This window comes from Salarias fasciatus, chromosome 15 (assembly GCF_902148845.1).
Source record: "Salarias fasciatus chromosome 15, fSalaFa1.1, whole genome shotgun sequence".
Taxonomy (NCBI): Eukaryota; Metazoa; Chordata; class Actinopteri; order Blenniiformes; family Blenniidae; genus Salarias; species Salarias fasciatus.
Window position 1 is genome coordinate 8,550,394 of NC_043759.1, and position 13,513 is coordinate 8,563,906.

The following is a 13,513-nucleotide window of genomic DNA, read 5'->3' on the forward strand; positions in this document are numbered from 1 at the left end:
ATGCTACCAATAAAAATGGCCTGATGTGTTTCCTCTAAAACATTTACAAGTGCCTCACAATGTGTGTTTTGAAGCCTTATTGCATTGCTGAAAGTCTACTGAGGTTGAAAAATCGCTGATATGTCTATTCTTTTGTGGCTTTAATATTCATGTAGTTATAATTTATTACTTTGAATAATATGAAAGTGTTCCTCTAGGAAGGGTTGATAAGAAATGCTTCAAAGTTTAGAGAAGGTTTGATTTTGGTTTCATAACATGATGTGCTTCTGCTTCCAGGGTAAACTGCTCGGCTCGCAGAGGAGGCTCGAAATGACGGACAGCGGGACGGCTCAGGACTAATTCACTGTGTGAGCTACTGCAGAGAGGCGTATGAGAAAGAAGTCTGAAGACGGACCGAGCAAATCACATGATCAGACCTCGGAAAGGCTCCAAATTAGTGATGTTCCCTTCAGGCCGGGATTACCTCCTCCCCGTCTCTCCCGCTCTTCCTCCCTTCCGCAGCAGAGCAGCCGTCCAACGCCAGGAGTCTGAGCCCTGAGAGCTCTGCCTGCGCTCACCCACCCACACAAACACACACACATACACAAGCACACACACACACACACACACACACACACACGCACGCACACACGAATACACTCAGACCCTCACGCTCTGGCATACTGCTCATGGTCGTTGGCCTGCCCCCCTCGGCTGCTGCTCCTGTCGTAGTGTCAGACCATGAAGAGGCCCAAGCAGCAGACAGGGCCGCTCAGCTTCCTCAACTTCTTCAGTCGGAAGCCCAAATCGGAGGCGAGGAGCGAGCGGCCCGTGGAAGCCCGACCCAAAGAGGAGGTGGCCATCACGCTGACCCCGAGCGAGCATCCAGAGCAGGTGAGGCAGACGCCCTCTTCCTTTCGTCGCAGTTATTCGTCATTGTGCTGCTGAGTGACGGTTAGAGGAACACGAACGGAGTCCGGGCTGTAGATCATTAACTCGGGGTGTATCGCTTCTCTCTGCTTGCTTTCACACACTGTTACAGCTCAAATCCATTAGAATGTTTATTCAATGAATTGGTAATTTCTAGAAAGGATGTTGCCAAGAAACCAATCAGAGAAGGCTCCACAGTGCAGTCCACCCATGCACGGTGCACACTCGCTTTGGCTTTAAGCAATGGGAGCTTTCCTTTCTCAAATCTGCCTCTCATCTTGTTCCTGCATGGATGATGTATTTTAGATGATTTTAAAGCACATGTTTGAGTGTGGTCTGTAATTGTTCTCAGGACCTCAGTCGCACAGCAGACGACGCTGGAGAATCCACAGTTTCTGGAGCAGAAAGAGGAGGAGGAGGAGGCCCGGCGGCGGCCGAGGCGTGCGAGAGCGGCGACGCCACGGCCGGCGGCGTGGGCGGGGTCGGCAGCGGCTCCACCGGCGTCCTGTCGCTCTCCTCCTCCAGCCAGGAGCAGCTCCTGGAGGAGCACCTGGAGGAATGCCCGCTGTGCCTGCTCAGCCAGCCGCGCTGCCACTTCCCGCGGCTCACCTCCTGCTCCCACCGGGCCTGCTCCGACTGCCTCCGGCAGTACCTGCGCATCGAGATATCGGAGAGCCGGGTGGGCATCGCGTGCCCACAGTGCCCGGAGACCCTGGCGCCGCTGGACGTCCGCGCCATTCTGGACGACAGGGCACTGCTGGAGCGGTTCGAGGAGTACCAGCTGAGGCGGTTTCTGGCTTCGGATCCAGACACGCGCTGGTGTCCTGCACCTGACTGCAGGTTAGAAATGAGCCCGAAGCCCCGCCCGGGTACAGAGTGGTTATTCAGTCCAGCGTGGAACAAACAGGAATTGAACACACACACACAACAAAAACACATCTTATCAGTTAAATTGTAACCTGGATCAGTTCTACAGTGTAATGGGATACTCCCCAGCCTGCACTACATCCACCCTTCTACCACACTCCCTTAAAATCAGGCCAGCATTCTTTTCTCTAATCCTACTGGGAGGCAAACAAACATACCCTCCCCGATGCAGGCAATAATTAAAGGCCTTTCTTTACATATGGGCAGTTTATTGCCCTCACAGTGAAAACATAATTAAATGTTGAAATGAAAATAAAGGCTGCTCTGGATCGTGTAAACGAGCAAAATACATTTTATTGACATTTTGGGCCACAGAGTAACAATTCAATGTCATGTAATTACTGCAGCGCCCAAATCCAACAAAACAACACGACAGGCTTCTCATCCCACCTCTGGCTGCACGATGTGATTTTTACTGTCAGAGCGGATTTGATTTTACTTGGAGACGATAAACTAGCCGTCATTATACCTGGTCTGACCCGGCTCACCCTGAGATCTGGGCCAACTTGTCCTTGGATATTAACAAAAATATGAAACAATTCAAGAAGACATCATGATTGAATGAAACTAAAGTGTTTTTACTCATTCTGTCTCCTGTATCGCTGTATCCTGCATGGGGGTCGCCTGGCGCTGGATCTAATTTCAAATGTAATAGAGGATGATTTAAATGATAGAATAAACTTCAGTTCATGAAAGGTGACACAAACATGACATTTCCCGCCTGGATATAAAAAAACCGACCAGAACATCCAACTACCATAAAAATCAGTGTACTTTCACTGCCTGTGGTTCTCAGCAACTGACAACGATTGTAATATATATATAATGTGGAAAATATCACAACAGTATTCATGCAAATGTGCTACTTGACCGGGGGTCGACTGATTTATTCCTGTCTCATCTAATGTTGGGGGCTGGGTAACAGGATAGTGCCGCTGATGGGAAATCACAAAGTGCACGTGGTGTGCATGTGTTTCGTGCACATATGAGGTCTTCATATATGCATGCGGGGTCAGGACTCAGCGGAAGACCGTCTCCCAGGACTGTCAGTGCTGTTCATGATGAGTGAACGGAGTAGAAATCAATACGCCACAGTAAATGAATACGATATAGTGAAAAAAAGCCTGTATTTTTATTGTGTTTGGAGTTTTAGGGAATAGGGTGTCGTGTTGTTTTCTTAAGTCATGAATTGTCCCCCACACTAGAGGAGCCTTTTGAAGTGTTTGTTCATTATGTAAACCAGTTATTAACCGTGAGGATGTGTGTGTATTCGCATGTTCCCAGCGTACAGGCATTCCTGGAGGTCTTAGTGACAGAAGCTTAGCAGGAGATTACTCTGGCTCTGAGGAAGTGTGACACTTTGTGTGTTTTTTTCCTGCTATTTTGTGCACACTCCAATATTTTTCGTTCTATAAAATCATATGTGACGCTCCAGGTGGTTTTGAACTAAAAGCAGACAAAAGATCTCATTTTGTTGCTGCAGAAACACAACCTGCAATGTGGATATTTTCAATGTTTTAAGTATTTCGATGCTTTCCCTATTGCTCTGCAGAAATATTTGGATGCTCGTTAATGTGAGTTTACACAATTTCAATCAAAAAGTTCTCTTGAAAAGATAACAGTGCAGAAAAACGGGTGGAAATATATTGACTCTCCCAGAGGTATTTATTGTGTCTTTAGTATTAGTTAACTAATATAAATGTTCTAAATTCGCTCCCTCACTGTACTCCAGCTACGTTTAATATTAGGTCGCCAAACATCTTGTTTTAAAGTTGTAATTATGACGACTAAGCAGTAAGAATATAGTAAATCCATCCATCTTTTATATAATTCTATTCTTTGTTGTTCAGCCAGAATGCTTTGACACAGTCAGACGCAGTCACTTAAGATGTGGTCTGACACAAATGTGAAATCACAGCAGCGGTGTAATTATCCTCTCACAGGAGTGTGTGTGGCCGTCGGCCTGCTCGGGTCTACCCTCCTGTCAAACCCGAAAACCCACACAGGGATGGAGATACCGGCGGTGGAGCCTTTTAAGCGCTCCTTCACAGGAGCGCTCGGATCACTCACGCTTACTTTCACATGCTTTTGATCATCAATCACGCAATCTTTAGAGTATTGAAATTTATGCTAATATCCCTTCAGAGGAGCGAGATTAGGTCCGCAGGCGTGCGGCTTCTTGTTCTCGTTATAATGAGTGGAGCATGTGTTGCTTTCTGGAAAGACAGTCGACAGAAGCACAGCTTCTGAGCGAAACAGACGCGAGGAGATAAAGCAATAAATGTGGAGAGAAGTAGAATTAAACGCACACACAGACATATAAGATGCACTTTGTGATAAACTGGAAAAATAGCATAAATATTAAAACAGTAAACAATTGACGGTACCCTTGGCTGTATTTTACATTATTTATCCATTTATTTTTGGTTTTTCCTCCTCTTCCTCAGTTATGCAGTGATTGCTTACGGCTGTGCAGAGTGTCCCAAGCTGAGCTGTGGCCGCGAGGGCTGCGAGACGGAGTTCTGCTACCACTGTCGGCAGCTGTGGCACCCCAACCAGACCTGCGACCAGGCGCGGCGGCAGCGAGCCCGCCACACTTCAGGCGGCAACGACCCCTCCACGCTGTACGTCTTCAATGAAGACCCGGGTGGAGGTACGACTGGGTTGACCCTACTAAATGGATGATCTGCAAACCGAAGTGAAACGGTGCAAACGACGCGGCGTCTCACGTATCGACGGTGTTGCAGATGCAGAGGAGATCAAGGCGTGTCCTCGCTGCGGTGCCTACATCATGAAGACCAACGATGGCAGCTGTAACCGAATGAACTGTACTGTGTGTGCCTGTCAGTTTTGCTGGCTGTGTATGCAGGAGATCACCGACGTGCACTACCTCAGGTATCCCGCTCGCACATAACAAACACGCCGAGCAACCTTCACATGCATCAATGAGACTGTTCTCAACTCGAAGAGCAGGCACTAAAGTGGCAAAACAACAGAAAATGTAGTCACGTGTTCATTCTTTGTTGGATGAAGTGGTGGAGGCTTCATTATCTATATTTTTTTTCCACATAATGAGGCTTTAGAAAAATGGTTATTGAGGGAAATGTTGTGGTGTGGGTGTAGAAAAGAACCAAGATGAAGACGCAGAGTATGAAACAAAGGCTGGAGCACAAACACTCTGAAGCATCGGTACGGCACAAACTGTACGTGAATACACAACGGGAATGAAGAGACAACAAGACACAGCTGACAACAGAGAGAGGGAGGCGGTAACACATTCACACAACTCTGGAGGCTGACATGAACTCCAACTAGAAACTAAAACTGAAATAAAAATGGATAAACTGAAAGAGTTCAAGCATGTTAAAGATTGTAATTGAGACAGTTTTCACCTCCAGTTGAAAATAGAAGCTCTATTGTTCATTTTCATGACTCATAAGCCAAAATGTTTAGTGTAAAACAAAAACGAAACAATTATTGAAATAATCTTAAATATACGGATGTTTTTCTGCACCTGAATTTTATTTGGCGGGCTTAAAAATACAAAAAAAGCATGAAAGCACCAGAGCTTGATCCCTGCGTCACAATAACACAACAAGGAATAACACACACAGGAGTAAAATGTAAAATGCTTCACTTCATCTTGAACGTCTTAAACTTCATAACAACCTGCAGTAAAACGTGCTTCTATACATTTACAGCACTCTCTTGGTCTGTAAAGCAATATCCATTCAGTGATGAAATAAAAAAAACTGTGGCGCTCAGCAGGATGTGCTCGTACATCACTGTTTCATGGCGACACCGGTTTAAACACTGCGTCTGGGCCTCTATTGATTTTTCCAGTCGTGGAGGAAAGTCGCTGCTGACTTGTCATCAGTTATTCTGCTCCGTCGGTCCTCCATATTTTCATGCAGCAGAATGCGCAGATCCGCAGAAATTCATTGAGTTTGATCGCTGCGCTGGCCGGGGTCCGTTTTTAGCGTGGCAGTGAATGAGATGTGCAGGTAGAGGGTGAAATATTTATGAATGCTTTGTCATATCATGAGGCACATTGACCGTCTCCTCCGATTCCCTGGTGTCCCTGCTCCTCTCTCCTCGCCTCTGTCTGCCTTTCGTACCGCAAATTACGGCGAAGGCTCCACAGAAGGGCAAAGCTTTTAGCATCTCACTGCAGATCTGTCAGTTCAAAGCAACAGAACACAGTCATTTCACTTCACCATAAACCTCCCACACTCAGGACCGTACAACCCCCAAAGTACCTGCTGCAACACAAATTCATTCTTTATATGAATAAAATAAACGTTATGCGGTTTGTGTACTTAATATTTTCTTTCTGCCCCATTACATTTAATCTTTGCCGTATTCGTAACAGGAGTGTTGGCTCCTGAATAACAGATTTTCCTTTGTCTCGCAAATTCTTAGGTGAATATATAAATGAAATGAGTGTATGAATAGGACCAACACAACAGAAATGACAAATTATCACCTCTACATGAAAATTCAGGGCAGAAGAATCCATTTATTTTATTTTCTTCCGACCTTTTCAATCTAAATTTGCTCTGCTGTGTCCGTCAGTCCCTCAGGTTGCACATTCTGGGGGAAGAAGCCATGGTCTCAAACCCGCAAGGTCCTGTGGCAGGTGGGCATGTTGCTGGGAGCGCCGGTGGTCATCTCCCTCATAGCGGGCATCGCCATCCCAGTCATCATTGTAGGCATACCAATCTACATGGGCCGCAAGGTCAGTAACCGCCGTACGGCCTGGCGGCCCACATGTGGCCCTTCGGTTCTTCTTGAAAGGCCTCTGATCTCCTCCCACAGCCGTGCAAAACATGCACGTGCAGTTACGTGTTCACTGGTGGTCGAGGCTTCTGTCTGAATGCACATTTTAGAAGACTTGCATAAGTGGTTGTAAAAAATGAGAAACGGCATCGAGCAACGAATAGTGTTTACCGTGTGTAATTATTGCTTCATTTATGGCCCCCGCAGGTCCATGGCCGTTGTAAGAAAAACAATATCTCAGGAAGCAAGCACTACTTGACGGTGGCGAGCGGGGTCATGATGTCAGTGTTTGTGTCGCCGGTCATAGCAGCTGTCACTGTGGGTAAGGAACAAACAGAAAACACCGCATCTCCCGTCCTGCACAACACACTGTGATTCGATGCACTTTATCACATTCATCCATGCAGCGTACGACCAACCTAACCATGGGGGCATGATCTGATGCACTCCCTGCTTACAGTTGAAAAAAAAACAACAAGGTCAGACAAAGACGAGTCTCTGACTCTCTGCTTTCTGACAGACTGTTGTGTTACGTTGTGTGCAATCAGGAAAAGTTGCACATTTCACCTCCTGAAACATCGCAGCGTGCAATTTTCACACCTCCTATTTTCACAAATGAGTGTGACTTTTTAACAAAAGAGCTGGGAGGTGCGAGTTGCTTTTGTTACCTGCTCTCAACGCCGTTTCATCCCCGTTTGTGTTAATTTTCAGATGTCGAAGCTGAATTGATCTTTACAGAATTCAGGTTTAGTTTGCGGACAGTCAAACTACAAGCCCTAGCAAGGCCATTTCTGAGGTGACAACACAAATTTCTGAGCCATAAGTTTCCCCCATCGCCATGGTTAGCGTGCCATCATGCTCACCAGTGTAGAAGAAGGAATTAAACACACACCACACCACTTTGATGACTCATGGGTGCTGTTGGTCCGTGTATCTAACATTCACAGCTGTGACAGGAAATCCTGGAGGCTTCAGCAGTTCCCAGATTTACCACAGCCATCAGTGTGTAGTTCAGCTCACACTGCCTTTAGCCAGCAGCTCGCTCTCACCTCCCACCCTGCCTCCATACTCTGTCACTACGCAGTTTTAACTTTGAAGCTCAGCTTCTCTTCCGCCATATTCTTTATCTTCTACTTTGTGCACTCACTGATCGGTATATGAGTATTTTTTTTGTCTGGCATGTCGTTTCTCATCTTGCAGTCACGGCTCCCTTCCTTGCCGTGCACGCACTCGCGCACGCGCTCCATCATTCTGTGTGAACCGTGGACGGGCTGGCAGACTCATCTCCTGCCCTGATTTCCACCCGCAGTGTGGTCCCGCTGTGTTACTGATGTCCCTTTTGTTCGGTTGGCGCTCGGCTTTGTGCTCCCGAATTCCTATCTTGGCGACAAGTTGCATAATCACACAGCTCAGAGAGACTGCTGATGAACAAGATGTAGGTGTTCACTGCACTTTAGTCAGGGTTAGAAAGGAAAACTAGTGGGACATCGAAGATAGAAAAATCCCATGTGAATTTTGTTGTGATGATCCACTTGATTTGCTGAAATAATTTTATTTGAAGATACAGATGGGACTTTTAGAATGATGTGACATAATAACGGCTGTTGCAGAACTGCTTCTTCAGTTCTGATAGTAAAAAGGTTTAGATTTGAACCTGAACAGAACTGAAAAAAACTACAAGATGTGTTTTGTTTAAGACTCTGCTAATTTGGACTTTCCTGGTATAAAATTATGCTTAATGTAACAAGAGTTTAGATAAAGATTTCGATTAAAATGCAAATGGAGCTTTCCAGATTCACATCATGTGCAGCTCCTTACAGCCATAATGAAGCAGGAAGAGCTCCCTCTTGTGTTAGTTTTGGAATACTGTACTGTACTCTTAATAGTGTAGAATTTACTATCCAAACAGATGTTTATCTTAAAAGTGACTGAACACGTGACTGAGAGAATTGATAAATATCTCTTATTGAATGTGTAATGTGATTATCTGTGACTCATTTTACTTATGACCCGTGCTGATGCATGGTTGTCTTTATTTATTTTATTTATTTAAAAAAAGCACTTCATCTGCCCTGGTGCATCAACCTCCCACAAATTCTCATACCCACTGTCACCCTGATTTTCGTGGACAGAAACACATCTTGCTATGTTGTTTACAAAAAAGTGGTGTAGAGGGATAAGTGTTCTCTCTGCATGCTTTTCAAGTGGACAGGCCAAACTATGTGTGTTGGCAGTCTGACGCAGTTAACCAGGTTTGCAATGTATAGTTGGACTTTATGCAGGTGCTTTTCTGGTTATTCTTTCAGGTGTGGGTGTGCCGTTAATGCTGACTTATGTCTATGGGGTCGTCCCCATGTCGCTCTGTAGAACGGGTGGTGTCGGCCGCAGAGTGAACCTCCTGAAACACAGAAAATCCAACTGGAAGACTTAGCCAGCTGTGAGTGCTCACATCCTGTGGTTCATGTTGCGCTTTCGTTGTGTTCTATAAAAAAAAACTTGCTTGATTGTGATTTTTGGTCCAGTTTTCCACCCGATCTGATTGAATTTCAACTTCTCTTATAGATCTTCTATTCTCTCATGTAGTCAGTGATCACTGGACGGTCAGAAACAACTCCACGCTCAGCGACACCAGTGTTAGGAGGTCAGAGTCAGTGTGCAGGAAGTGGGCGTCCTTCCCCAGCATAGCACCACTCCTCCGGAGCTGGAGAGCTAAGTGGCTCTGGACGAAGCCACTAAACGCCACGGATACACCCAGCAGGACAGCCAGTCTGACTGCGAGTGGTTTATAGTGCCTGACAGCAAGCCGAAAGACACACAAGTGCTTCCGTTGAGGTAAATGACGCCTCGGGGGGTTAAAATCTCACTTCCGCTATTATTCCCTTCAATTTAATTCTGATTTTGCTTAATAATCGTACCAAACATACTCTATCGCTCTGGTCAGTGGATAGCAGAAAACCTAAATATGAACTCACTCAAAGACAAGCGCTCTGTTTGTGGGTAGGGTCTCCTTAAGGTACCAACAAAAGTGAAATGAGGTTGTAATTTTTTCCTAATAATAAAAAAAAGTCCTGTTGAATTCAAAAATCCTTGAGTGATTTCTTCTGTGACTAACTCAGTGCTACTTTTTAGCCATTTTTAATAGTGTTTTTTCAATCAGTTATTATAAATTGGTTTTACCTGCATGAAAAAACCATTTGCAGTTTATGCAAGTATAGAAATATCATATATGGCAGCTTTTTTTGGAAGCATTGGACAGGAATTTTCTCTGTTAAGCGACATGCAAATAGGAGGGTTGAACTGATTTAAAATGTTGACATAATTTCAGAAAATCTTATGATTTTACTGAATGAAGTAGATCTCAAAGTTCAATTGTGGGGCGAAAAAAATACATAAGTGAATGTAGCCAAAATTACATATCAGTTACAGTACATTCATCCATGAACACTCACTTCATGCAAAGGAGAGTGAGAAAATAAACTTAATCAGGGATCCAATAATTAGTGAGCCAATGTTATTTTAGTGGTTTTTTTTACAGTTGTCAACCAAGAGATGTAAGTGGCCATGAGTTAAGTTGTTGTGTGTGTTTTTGTTTCTCAAGTCAATAAAGTTACTCATCTCTGTTATGTAATTTGAATCATGGATCCTGTAAATATAAACTCAGTCAAATCCAGTTAAGATCATGGAGAACACCTTGCTCCCAGTATCTTTTTATGTTTTTTTTTTTTCATTTTAATACTTTAGCTGTATGCTTGAGTTTATGTTTCACAAGGATCCTGGGATATACTGTATTTTGCACAGCTGTTGTATATTAATGCAAGCCTTACATGTCTGTTGTTGCCACAGGGAAGGAACTAATATCGAGGTCCGCGTTGAGATTGAGACTCATCACAGAGGCGCCCGCCAGTCCAGCCTCAGTAGCATCCTGTCTAGCCGGAGCTTGTCGGTGGAGTCGCTGGACACTCGCAGTCCCAGTCCAAGACTACCTGTGTGCCTCAGAACTGGAGGAGAGGAGAGAGGGCGGAGGAGAGAGGCAGGAAGGGAGGGAGAAGCCAGGCGGGGAAGACGAGGGGACGGTCTACCCAGTCTTCGAAATAGACGGTGTATGAGGTCCTTCAGGGCAGGTTTTTGTACTTGGTTGGAGATCACGCCAGGCTTCATGGAAACGGACTCGCTGGATCAAGACCAAGGCCTCCTCCTGCTTCAACATGGGCCCCCTCTCACCAGATGCCTTCTAACTCCACCCTCTTAGGAAGATGCGGGTTTAAGAGAGCAAATGATGAAGATAAGCGCGAGTGTGTGTGAATGAGACAAACAGCATGACCTGAAACACCGGAGGGCTGAAGGTCAGGCAGGAGAGCTGACTGGTTCGGTCGTCTCTCTGTCCATGTTATCCTCTCTGAAACCACTTCACGCTCCCTCCATTATGAATCTTTTAATCAAGTCCTCTCTTTATCTGGCTGTTCTTTTTTTTTTAAGTGACCCCCCCCCATCAATTATCCTTTAAAAATAATGAGATCGCAACAAGCATGATTTGTTTCTGGGTGGGAATAAAAATTTTAACTGTCTTATCAATGAGAGACAAAAAGTTTCCTAAGCCATGCTGTAAGACGGGAAACTTTTTTTTTTTTACCTGAAGGAGTATGTTCAGTATTTTAAAATGCAGTGTACACACCTGAGTTTGGTCATTTGACCCAGATGATGCATGCTGCACTTCTTGATTACTCTTTTGTGAAAGAAGTCAGGTGGACATCTAAAATCTGGAAAGGTTCTCGCCTGTACCTGCTGTTCTTCGCTGGAGTCGAAGGTGCTCTGTGACTATGTGGCAGCGATTGTTTGAATTAATCCGAGGGCTTACAAATACCACGAATCCTAACCTGTACACAGATACACAGTCTTCCATAGGAACACTTTGGGGCCGGAGTCATTGTCGCATTGTTTTAGAGCAGCTTCTAGCCTTAACAGACTTTTCCCTTTTAATCCGAGGAGGACATCATATCCTCGTTTTTATGAAAAACAGTTATCTTCAATATAGGAGAAGGTGGCTGCAACACTCCACTGTTTTCTGAGGAGTTCTGACTTCTGAAAGCATGAATCTACAAATCGTCGCGTATCCAGAGTAACACATAAGAACCTACAGACACATCCAACCTTCCACAGCAGTCAGTGTAGTTGCAGTAGCGTGTGCTGCCAAAAGCATTAAACATAAACTAAAGATGCCCTCGAAATGATCACAGAGCACCAAAATGACAACAGCAGCATGCCACTCACAGGCTAAAACTGAAATAACCCCTCCCTGAGGATTTGTGAGAACTACATGGCTTTTACAGTACATGCACTGCTTAGCTTCCTGAGTGTGAAATATTTGAGATGTGAACTTGGACTTGACATGGTGACCTGTAAAGGGGTTGTGGACAATAATGAATAAAGATTTCACCATGAAGGACAGAACTTACTTCCCTCTGTGTCTCAGAAATGATTATTTATATGGCAAAGAACAGCAGATCTCTGTCTTCTCATATTCTGCATTTAAATTCTTCAGTGAACAGTGGATGATGCATCCTCAGCAGGTCAATATGGTTAATACACACACACACACACACACACACACACACACACACACACAAAGTCAACATATATAGACCCCTCATATGTGGAAAGAAAGTACACAGGCACACAGGTTGAAACTACTGGAGAGGGTCGATCATATACTTTATTAAATGTCGGGGTTAAGCCTACGCTTGAAGCCCCTACGTGGTAAGTGGTCTCGGTCCTCTTCGCCACATCAGTAAAACAAGCCCTGAAGGCTCCCCTGACAGCTGTTGGAATGGTTGGAGCCCAGAGGCTAAACGCTGCCTGGCAGTTCAAGCTTAAATGTCTGGAGAACCTTTGGGAGCTGCAGATATTTTAGGGGCCACACACAGTTCAGCAGGAGCACACGGTGTGGGGAGCGCTGAGAGTTCAGGGGCCGCAGACAGTTTGGGGCCCCAGAGAGTTGTGTGAGTCCTCGTGCACAAAGGACAGAGTGTTCAGAGTGCTTCCATCCTCCAAGTCTAGCACTCCCCGTCCATTTTCAACGCTCGTTTCATGGAATCTGGGTATGAAATGGTGGATAATTCAAGAAGAATATGGCTATTTCAAGATATTGTATTTAGATATTGCTCTAGAACACATCAAAAAGTTAGGTTAACTCCTCCCATAGCCCATCCTCTTATTAATTATTAAGGGTACGAGTACAAGATGGAAGAGAAATAGTGATTATAAGAAGAATATTGATTTAGAACTTGTGTGTACTGGCACATACTTTGCATACCCGTGGTTTACTTCGTGCTCCCCCGAGGAGATCGATCAGTGTTCTACAGATAGAGTGGCGTGCGGGTTAATGAATGCATGCATCCTACCACTCAGCCACTTTGTCTACTGACGCCATGCAGAAAGGCAAAGACACAGGAGACTGATTGCAGAATCACCTGCCAATTATATTTCGACAATCCTTGGTAGGGCAGATTTTGTAGCCGTCTGCTGATTGGTCAATGACGATCGTCACTCTACAAGTCCGCCGTATCTACATAGCTCTTCAGTAGTATAAACCCTCTGTTGTGCACATATGCTGCTTTGCACCAGAAAACTGAGGATTGACTACCAGAGAGTGAAGGACCAGTACAGCCGGAGTATGGCCCAGGGGGAAAACTGGCATTGGTTTGACATGATGGATGCTATTTATGGCCATAAGCTGGCAAGTCAGGGGAGAGAAGGTGACCTCGACACTGCCACAGCCCTACCCGACTCTCTGGAGGGGGACAGAATGCTTCATGCTCTGAGCTGTGCTTAAAATCTGGTGTTGAATGCAGTGCAGCCATGCAATGGCCCACCACTGAAATACAACTATTTCTTTTAAAGC

At 45.1% G+C, this 13,513-nt stretch overlaps 1 protein-coding gene across 1 annotated transcript; it reads left to right on the forward strand.

Moving 5' to 3' along the window:
• Positions 1–331: 331 nt before the first annotated feature.
• LOC115402281 (E3 ubiquitin-protein ligase RNF19A) lies at positions 332–10,850 on the forward strand. The gene is given in 12 exon segments (XM_030110796.1): positions 332–873; positions 1,262–1,749; positions 4,284–4,489; positions 4,584–4,731; positions 6,412–6,574; positions 6,823–6,937; positions 8,922–8,978; positions 8,981–9,052; positions 9,178–9,249; positions 9,252–9,447; positions 10,459–10,600; positions 10,797–10,850. Coding segments are annotated over 12 exon segments (1,866 nt in total). The 5' UTR covers positions 332–720.
• Positions 10,851–13,513: the final 2,663 nt, after the last annotated feature.